Source organism: Heterodontus francisci, unplaced genomic scaffold, assembly GCF_036365525.1.
Source record: "Heterodontus francisci isolate sHetFra1 unplaced genomic scaffold, sHetFra1.hap1 HAP1_SCAFFOLD_2295, whole genome shotgun sequence".
In the NCBI taxonomy this organism is placed as follows: Eukaryota; Metazoa; Chordata; class Chondrichthyes; order Heterodontiformes; family Heterodontidae; genus Heterodontus; species Heterodontus francisci.
In genome coordinates, this window is record NW_027142103.1 from 8,262 (window position 1) to 19,310 (window position 11,049).

Here is an 11,049-nt window from a genome sequence, read left to right on the forward strand (position 1 = left end):
AGAAATTTAGAAGGTAACCTTCATGTTGCTGGTACATACACCAGTCAATTTGTTCAAGTGATTTAATCTAATTTTTAAAAGAAATTATGCAAATAAGAACATTCTGTCTAAACAGAGACTTACAAAATATAATTTTATGAATTATGCTTAATTAATCTGCAAGTTATTATAGACTCAAATGCTAACAGCCTACGGAAGTTTCCCCTTTCTATGCAGGAGTGAAAAGTCACTAAACAAAAGTGTCACAATTTTTTCTTTAAATTCACATCACATTTTATCTACCAACAAATTATAATCAAAAGAAATAACCAGCAAGTATCTGGCTACAAACTTGACCCCTGAAAGACTATGACTATCCACACTCACCTCTTCATGTTCATCGGGAGAACTGGATGTCTTGGATACAAGTGCCACTTCAGCTAGACTTTGTTCAAGTAGCGCATCATACTTCACATTTCTCTTCCTTTTTCTTTTCTCCCGATTTTTTTCTTTGTCTTCATCCTTTTCTTCTTCTTCCTGCTGTGCAGACTCAGTATCACCTATCTGAAGATCTCCACAAAGTGAGGATTCAAACAGTGGCTTTCCATTCAAATAAGTTTTGGTAATCCTCAACTTAATCTCTGGTGAGCCACTCTTTTTAGGCGTTGTTCGAGGTGGTGTTTTGTTCCCCCTGTTCTCTGTACAGCATTCAACTGGAGAAGCTGCATGCTGAGATGGTGGGTCTTCAACTACATCTGGTGCACCAGAATCTCCATTTAACACAAGAGAAGTCAAATCCTTTAATTTGTCTGATGATCTGTAAGCAGAAGCTGCATCATGTCCATTTAATCGATGGATCACACCATCCTGAAGAGCAGCTGATAACGGTGTGATAACTTTGTCAGTCAGTATTGAGTGTTCAGAAGCCAATTCGCCATTTTGACTCTTCTTATTAGTAATACTAAGGATCTCAGGAACCTGTTTTATAGATATAGGATTAATCAACTCGTGTGCCAGTGGCCGGGAACTCCCAATTACATTCTGTTGAAGTCGGTAGGGCTGAGCCATGCTGTCCAGATGTTAGCAGTCTCAAAGAGCTTTATGTGGGCAAAAAGAGAAAAACTGATTAAAAACAATGTCTGTAATAAAGAAAAATTGCAGCGTATTTGTCAAATTGACAGTATTGCAAAGTTCTGCACCACCAAAATATTCAGTATGACACAAGAAATAGGAGGTCATACAGCCCTTTTTAAGCCTGCTCTGCCATTCAATTAGATCATGGCTGATCTTCTACATGAACTCCGTTTTTCTCCCCAATCCACACATCCCTTAGTTCCCTCAGTGCCCAAATACCTATCGCTTTTAGTCTTGAATATAGCAATCGACTGAGCATACAACAGCTCTCCAAGAGAATTTCAAAGATTCATAACTGAATGAAAAAATTTCTCCTCACCTCAGTCCTAAATGGCCGACTCCTTATCCTGAGACCATGTCCCCTAATTCTAGACACTCCAGCTAGGGGAAGTAGCCTCCCAGCATCTACTCTGTCAAGCCTTCTAAGCTTTTTATATAAAGAACTTTCAGTGAGATCACCTCTCACTCTTCTAAATGCCAGAGAATATCGGCCCATTATACTCAAACTCTCCTCAAAGGACAATTCCTTCATACCAGGAATCAATCCAGTGAAACTCTGTTGCACCTCCGCTTGGGTAAGGAGGCCAAAACTGTACACAGTATTCCAGGCATGGTCTCACCAAAGCCCAACATACCTACAGCAAGACTTCCTCATGTTTATACTCATACTCTCTTGCAATAAAGGCCAACATCATTTGCCTTCCTAATTGCTTGCTGTATCTGCATTTTAGCTTTGTGCAATTGGCGTACAAGGGCCTCCAAATACCTCTACATACCAACATTTACTTGTCTTTCACGTGTCAAAAATATTTTGCTTTTCCATTCTTCCTACCAAAGTAGATATTTCCATGCTTTCCCACATTATACTCAATCGCTTATTTGGTCTATATCCCAATGCACTCGCTGCCTCCTCCTCACAGCTTACCTGCCCTCCTAGCTTTTTATGTCAGCAAACTTAGACGAGTGTCATCTATCCAAGTCATTGATAAAGAATGTAAATAGCTGAGGCCCAAACACAAATCCTTGCTGCACTCATCTGATTACACCTAGCCAGTGAAAATTACCCACTTATTTTCACACTCCATTTTCTGCCTGTTAACCTATCCTCAATCCATGCTAACATATTGACCCATCTCATGAGCCCTAATCTTGTGCAACAATTTTTACGTGGCACCTTATCAAATGCCTTCTGCAAATTCAAACATACAACATTCACCGTTCTCCCAGTTATATGCTCAAAAATCTCTAATTGATTTGTCGAACACGATTTCCTTTTCATTAAATGTGTTGACTCTGCCTAATCCATGTGATTTTGTAAATGCCCTGTTAACACACCCTTAATAATAGATTCTAGCATTTTACTGATGACCTATGGCAGGCTAACTGGCTTATAGTTCCCTACTACCTCTCTCCCTCCTTTTCTGAACAGCAAGGTTACACTTGCTACCTTCTAATCCATGGGGACCATTCTAGAATCCAGACAATACTGTAAGATTGATTCAATGCACCCAGCATCTCTGCAGCCACCTCAATTAAAACCCACAGGTGTAAGCCATAAGGTCCAGGGAATTTGTTGCCTTTTAGTTCTATTAAGTTTTCCAGTACTTTTTCCTTAATGAATATTAATTACTTTAAGTTCCTCACTCTCATTAGATCCTTGGCCCTCCCCACAATTTCCAGTATTTTCTGTGTGTCTCCTACTGCGAAGACAGGCAAAATATTTCTTTAATGTCTCTGCCATCGCCTTCTATCCCACTATAATTTGTCCTGCCTCGAAAATCTCTTCCTTTTTACATACTTATAAAAACAAATGAAGACATTTCTTGTTAATTGACTCTCATTCTATTTTCTCCCTCTATCAATTTCACAGTCATCCTTCGGTGATTTTTAAAATCTTCCCAATCTTCAAGCATACTACTCTTTTCAGCAACATGCAAGACTCCTTTTTTATCTAAAAAGAGTTAACTTCTCTAGTTAGCTATGGCTGTACCATTTGTCCAGTGACATTTTTATTCCTCAAGGGAATGTATACGCAGAGATCTGTCCAGTCTTTTCTTCGACGTGGCACTGAATGCGTTACAAGATTTCAAATGAAATATACATTCCAACAAGGGCGAAAAGTAAGGGAACCAAAACAGGGCTCCTTGGATGATGATTATGATGAATCAAAAAAGTATGATGCATGTCAATTGAATACTTCAAGTGAGAACCATACCTGATACAATAGGTTGAGTGGGGAAGTGAAGAGGATAATAAGACTGGCAAAGAGAGAATATGAGAATAGAATGGCAGTCAACATAAAAGGGAACCCAAAAATCTACTAACGGCATGTAAATCCTATCATCATAAGGTAAGAAGGGGAGATGTTCACTGATGCTTACACAACGGTCAGTAGCATTCGCTACTCCTCAGATACTGAAGCGTCTGTGTCCATATGCAGCAAGACCTGGACAACATTCAGGGTTGGGTTGATAAGTGGCAAGTAACATTCGTACCACACAAGTGCCGGGCAATGATAATCTCCAATAAAAGAGAATCTAACCATCTCCTCTTGACATTCAACAGCATTACCATCACTGAATTCCCCATCATCAACACCCATTGACCAGAAACTGAACTGGAGCAGCCACATAAATACTATGGCTACAAGAGATCAGAGGCTGGGAATTCTGTGGCGAGTAACCCACCTCCTGACTCCCTAAAGCCTGTCCGCCAACAACAAGGCGACATCAGGAGCATGATGGAATACTCTCCATTTGCCTGGATGAGCGCGGCTCCAACAACATGCAAGAAGCTCGACATCATCTAGGACAAAGCAACCAGCTTGATTGGCACCCCATCCACCACCTTCAATATTCACTCCCTCCACCACCGATGCACAGTGGCAACAGTGAGCACCATCTGCAAGAAGCACTGCAGCAACTGACTACACTTTCAAAAGCACCTTCCAAACCCATGACCTCTTCCACCTCGAAGAATAAGGACAGCAGATGCATAGGAACACTACCACCTGCAAGTTCCCTTCCAAGTCACAGACCATCCCGACTTGGAAATATATCACCTTTCCTTCACTGTCACTGGGTCAAAATCCTGGAACTCCCTCCCTAACAGCACTGTGGGTGTACCTGCACCAGATAGACTGCAGTAGTTCAAGAAGACAGGACACGAGCACCTTATCCAGGGCAATTAGGGATGGGCAACTAATGCTAGCCTTGCCAGCGATGCCCACATCCCAGGAAAGAATTTTTAAAAAGTACCATTAGGGACAAGACAGTAATATATGTTTAGAGGTGTAGGACAACGTTAATATACTTAAATGATTACTTTGGATCATTGTTCATTAAGGAAGAGGACTCTGACAAAATATTGGTAGAAGCGGAGAACGTAGAGGCAATGGATAGGGTAAAAATTGAGTGGGGAGGTACTAGAAAGGCTGGCCACGCTTAGGGTAGCTAAGTCACCTGGTCCGGAAGGCTTGCATCCCAGGTTGTTAAAGGAAGTGGGGTGGGGGAGAAAGCAGGAGGGCTGCCATAATCTTCCAATCTTTCCTGGACATGGGAGAGGTGCCAGAGAACTGGAAAGTGGAAAACGTGGCAGCATTATTCAAGGGTGCACGGACAGTTGTAGCAACTACAGGCCAATTAGTTTAACATCAGTGGTAGGTAAGGTTTTAGAAACAATAAATCGGGGGAAAAAAAAAATCAGAGACTTGGAGAGATTTGAGTTAATTAAGGATAGCCAGCACAGATTTGTAAAAGGCATATCATGCTTGACTAATCTAATTGAATTTTTGGTGAAGTAACAGAGAAGGTTGATGAAGGGAATGCGGTGGATGTTGTGACTATGGATTTTAAGAATGTGTTTGATAAGGTACCACATAAAAGGCTGGTTAACAAAACTGAGGCTTATGGAAGCGGGTGAGTGTCCAATTGGCTAAACAGCAAGTTGTAGTCATAGTAAATGGTTGTTTTCAGACTGTTGTTCCCCAAGGATGTTGGGGAATAGAATGTTATGGGCGGCACAGTGGTCAGCACCGCAGCCTCATAGCTCCAGCGACTCTGGTTCAGTTCTGGGTACTGCCTGAGTGGAGTTTGCAAGTTCTCCCTGTGTCTGCGTGGGTTTCTGCCGGGTGCTCCAGTTTCCTCCCACAGCCAAAGACTTGCTGGTTGACAGGTAAATTGGCCATTATAAATTGCTCCTAGTGTAGGTAGGTGGTAGGAGAATGGTGGGGATGTGGTAGAGAATATGGGGTTAATGTAGGATTAGTATAAATGGGTGGTTGTTGGTCGGCACAGACTCGGTGGGCCGAAGGGCCTGTTTCAGCGCTGTATCTCTAAATAAATAAAATAAAAAAATAAAATAAATAAATAAAGGGTCAGTGCTGGGACCACTGCTTTTTTTTTTTAAAAAGCAAAACACTACAGATGCTGGAAATCTGAAATGAAAACAAGAAGTGCTGGAAATACTCAGCAGGTCTGGCAGCATCTGCTGCGAAAGCAGAGTTAACGTTTCAGGTCAGTGACCCTTCTGCTTTTTTTGCTTTATATAAATGACTTGTATCTCGGAATACAAAGTAGAATCTCAAAATCTGCCAATGACACCAAACTTGGAGGTGTGGCAAACAGTGAGGATGATATGAACTGCCTGCAACCGGACAGACAGACTAGCAGAAATGGGCAGACAGGTGGCAGATGGAATTTATTACTGACAAGTGTGAGGTGATGTATTTTGGTAGAAAGAACAGGGAGAGGAAATATATACTTAATGGCACAGTTCCAAAGAGTGTGCAGGAACAGAAGGACCTGGGGGTGCATGTACATCGATCTTTGAAGGTGGCAGGACATATTGAGAGAATGGTTGGTAAAGCATATGGGATCCAGAGCTTCATAAATAGAGGCATTGAGTACAAAAGCAGGGATGTTACGCTGAACTTTTATAAAGTTCTGGTTAGGTCCCAACTGGAGTATTGCCTCCAGTTCTAGTCACCGCGCTATCGGAAAGATGCGAGGGTCCTTGAGGGTGCAAAGGAAATTTACCAGAATGGTTCCAAGGATGGAGGATTTTAGTTTCAAGGTTAGGCTGGAAAAGCTAGTTTTGTTCTCCTTAGAACAAAGGAGTTTGAGGGGAGATTTAATAGAAGTGTAAAAGATTATGACCGGCTTAGACAAGTTAGACAAGGAATGGTACAAAGGACCAGGGGACACTGATTGAAGGTTTGGGCAAGAGATGCAGAGGGAATATGACGAAGAACATTTTTACGCAGTGGGTGGTAATGAGCTGGAACTCACTGCCCACGAGGGTGGTGGAAACAGAGACAACAATGACTTCAAAAGGAAATTGGATGAGCACTTGAAGGAAATAAACTTGCAGGGCTGAGGGGGAGTGGGACTGAATGGATATCTCCGTGGAGAGCCGGCATGGACTCGATGGGCTGAATGGCTTCCTTCTGTGTAAATGACTATGACCACTAACATCTTAAAACCATGCTGAATGTACATAAACACAAAAGTCCGTATATTATTACTCAATGGATAAATACCTGATGTGATACGTGCCCTTATAGCCTAACAAAGTCCCAAGTTGGTTCATAGACTGTACTACATTAATTGATCTCCAAGGATGTAACTGAGGTGCTACAATTGGCCTCAGAAACCCCAGACTAAGCAGTGCTTTAAATCAGCTCGAGTTCCTGATGATTACCAAACAATCCCCAGTTAAAAATGGCAAATGGATGGCAGGTGGGGACAGGATCACACTCAAATTGTGCTGCGACAATGCAAAATAGCCTGCTGGCAATCATTAGGAATCACACATGAACATTCGTCACATGTATGCTATACTTCACGAACGAATGCCAAAGAATAAGAAATAGGTGATTTAATGTGTGAAAGTAACAGTGTTCATTAATGCAGTTATCAGCAGATTGTAAGATCTAAATTTTAAGGGTGTCAAACAAAACATTGGGCTCCTTAATGGTTCAGTGAATAATTCCACCAAATGGCATAGCACTGAAACAGATGATGATTTAAAATTCAATCCTTGATCTACACTGTTAATTGACCTCAATTGGGAAAGCGGCTATGCTATCTTATTTTGGCCACAATGTCTCTTGGTTAATTAAAGAATTAACTGGGAGTCAGTTGCCAGCGTTCGCCAGAGCTGGCGGGCAGCCATAAAGACAGGGCTAAAACGTGGCGAGTCGAAGAGTCGAAGACAGAGGCGCAAGGGGAGAGCCAACTGTGCAACAGCCCCGACAAACAAATTTCTCTGCAGCACCTGTGGAAGAGCCTGTCACTCCAGAATTGGCCTTTTTTGCCACTCCAGGCACTGCTTCACAAACCACTGACCACCTCCAGGCGCGTATCCATTGTCTCTCGAGATAAGGAGGCCCAAAAGAATTAAAGAATAATACAGCTATGGTTCAGACTCTCAATTGCTTGCTAAACTGCACACGTGGATGTAAGATGAAGGATCAACCTTAGGTATGAGCTCTGCCATATGATCAAATAACCTGACATTAAAAATAGTCACTTGGGAAAAGTATCACAGAGTTGTTGCCATGCATGGAATCATGACACAACACAACAAGTGGCATTTTTGAGCGAGGTGGCAGAAAACAGAACAAACATCAATTCCAAAGCTTTATCCTGATCTCCCATCCAAGGCTCTTCAACCAAAATTTTCTTTGCTTTAAAACCATCAAAGCTCCAAATCTGTTAATTCTGGTTTTATTACATCCTTGACCAAAAGTCTGTTAGAGAAAGTAATAGCTATACTCAAAATCAAATTTTGTATTTTCCTGCTGTCATCCTTTTAGATCTCCTTGCGCAATGGCTACCAAGGCAGCTTCAATACTGCACGCCAGGGGAAGTGAAAGGCAATTGTCTTTTTCTGCGATGAGGTACCTAGATTTCATTCAGCACCTCACATAACAAAATGGCAAAAGTTTGAAGCTCATCATGTGGCAGTAAAACATTTGTGAATCTATACCTTGCTCCTAGGCACATTATTTGTGATCAGGTCATCCAAAGTCAGGTGGTTACGACTTTAGAATGTCCCAAAGTGCTTTACAGCCATGAAGTACGTTCTGAAGTGTAATCTCTCTTGTAATGTAGGAATCCTAGCAGCCAATTTGCACAGAGAAAAGTCCCACAGATAGCAATGTGATAATGAACAGATTATCTGTTTTAGTAATATTGGTTGAGGGATAAATATTGAGGACACATGGGGAAAAGTCTGCTCTTCTTCAAAATACTGCTAAGGGATCACTTGTGTCTAGCAGAGAGGGCCAACAGAACTTAGTTTAAAGTCTCATCTGAAAGATGGCACTCCCTCAGTGATGCACTGGAATGCCAGTCTAGATTATGTGCTCAGGTTTCATGAGCACATTGCATTTCTGTACAATATTTACAATACAGTATTACATCAAAAGGAAGCAGTCTTACACTGGCAATTTCCTAGAATGTGAATTCCCAATATCAACAGAATGGTTGGAGGATGTACAGAGTAGGGGCCAAATGATTTCCAAGGTTGAAGGGAGAATTGATGGATGACCAGCAAATGCAGGCTGCTGCTGTGTAACTCCTATCAGATGGATCAAGAACAACACTGCCAAAGAAATGGACATATCTCATCTGCTGCCACACCAAATAGAAGATTTTTAAAAAATCAAGTGGGGAAGGGGAAAAGAACCAAAAACTAAATTAAAATTAGATTTCATTACATGATGGCCAAGACAGTTTGCAAAATATGCTGCTGTACACCTATTTAAAAAAAACACCCCTGAAGTCCAATAACATGACGATCATTTAAGTCCATTTTGGATTTAAATGTTTGCTGATCTTCTAGAAGCTTAAAAATTCTTATTGATTTGCAACAGATTATGATAAATACAGAAGACCAATGCACATAAGATGCTAACAGTAGCATAGTCTCACTATTTACTGTAGCTTGATACTTACTTTGAGTTTCAGAAAACTTACTACAATCTCCAAAACTTGAAGTCCCATCTGTTGTCAAAGCCATATTTAAAATGTTATTGCCTCATGCTAACAACTGTCATTTAAGGTATCATTTTTACATAAGTAACTATTACCACATATGCAAAAATGATACCTTAAATGACAGTTGATAGCATGAGGCAAGTAACTATTACCACATCATGTTTAAACCTGTTCCATGTGTGATTCAAATATGACAAATATATAGTACACCACATAGGTGGTAGCCAAATTGAGTTCAATACACTAATTTCAAATCTGAATCTAGGAAATATAGTAACAAGCACAGAAGGGAAGATGTAGATCAACATCTCAGATTAACAGAAGCTTTGATTATGAATATAAAAATAAAATCAAAAGAGTACACTTAATTTTTAATAGGACTCACTTAAAAACTGACAATAACTTGAGGGATCAATATCCAGGTAACCATAAAATAATGTGTTTTAGTTCATCAAAACATGTCATCATGCTGAATTATCAACACATTCAAAAGGACTTTTTTCATTCATTGCATACGTCAATTGTTCCGATGATTAATTTGGACCAGAAGAATGCATTTTGTTCACAGAATTGTAGCACGTTCATCTAACATGTAAAGGACCATACTGAGCATTGCATAGTAAACCAGTTTGTATCAGACAAATCAGTAATTTCAGTTGACTCCCTGATTCTGACAGGTCCAGATAGCTTTTTAATCATAAAATAATCAGGCACAAAAGTATAAACGAGTACATAACTCTTTTAGTATATTACATTGACGATATTAAAACTTTGCTGACCTATATATCGAGTCTGCATTATTAACTGAAAAATAAAAAATATTTTTGTTTAATCTATTGTCCCTCCCATTATCTCTAACCACATTCACCAAAAGGGATTAACAACTCGCAAACACAGTTTTGTTCATTCCACTCAATACCCGAAGCGCAAATACAACTGAAGTACTGCGTTGACAAAAATGGCTTTTTAAAAAATCATTCCAATGGTCCATTCCCAGCAGGTCTCCTACTGGATGCAGCACATCTACTTTTTCAATATCTGCACATATTAGAAAATCTCCACAGAGCTAAGCATCCACTAAAACTGCAGACTAAAATTCAATCTAAAATTTTTAAAAGCAATCTCTAAACATCTAACAACAGCTGCACTCCCACATCAGTTAAAGAAAGCGACTGCAGATCACCCACAGCAGTTTTATTAATCACCCGTGTGAATGCACTGATATAATAGATAACTGATTCTTTTTAAATGAAATATATATACACTAGAGACCTGTATGAAAGTTGATGGGGAGGGGGAGGTTAAAAACACACAAAAATCTCATGCCCTGTTCCAGAGACTGACTGCCCAGTTTCTGATTGGACCAATTCAGGGCCTAGTACTCTGTAACTAAAGTGGCCACCTCTTCTTGTTCAGCCACCTTTTTCTCCTCCGGCCCGCTATGCGGTTTACACTTGTTTAAAAAAAAATGAGTATAGGGCATGAGATTAGAGGACAGGTAAATGCACATTTAACAAAAGCAGCGAACCTGTTATCCGTGCATCCTCCTGAACCGGGGGTACTGTACTTTGAATGAGTACAGTAACTCCTTCACTCCCTCATCCTCATCATCCTCCTTCTTCTTCTTCAACCGAGCCAATCAGCGCGAAAATTCTCGCTTCCCATTGGCTGCGGCCGGAATGGTGACGGAGGGGGAGGAAGAGAGAGAGAGCGAACGCGAGGGAAAAAAACACAAGTTTTTCCCCCGCAACATTCAATTCATTTCCTTGTTTTTAAAAAAAAACTTTAAGTATTAAATCTTTATTTCTCACCAATCAATTTCCTGGGGTGCCGACAAAAATATAAACATAAAAAGCCGAACGTTAGAAACGCGTGACGTCACAACCTCGGAAGCGTCAACTTCTTTTTGAATTAAAAAAAAGGTTTTCCGCTC

At 40.5% G+C, this 11,049-nt stretch overlaps 1 protein-coding gene across 1 annotated transcript; it reads right to left on the reverse strand.

Annotated features, from left to right (window-relative positions):
* Positions 1 to 366: 366 nt before the first annotated feature.
* On the reverse strand, positions 367 to 10,747 carry LOC137366612 (histone-lysine N-methyltransferase NSD2-like; the record flags this gene model as incomplete). Its single annotated transcript, XM_068028326.1, has 2 exons — positions 10,645 to 10,747; positions 367 to 1,076 (listed from the first exon to the last, which is right to left on the reverse strand). A coding segment is annotated over exon 2 (681 nt), but the record flags the coding sequence as incomplete, so codon positions are not given.
* Positions 10,748 to 11,049: the final 302 nt, after the last annotated feature.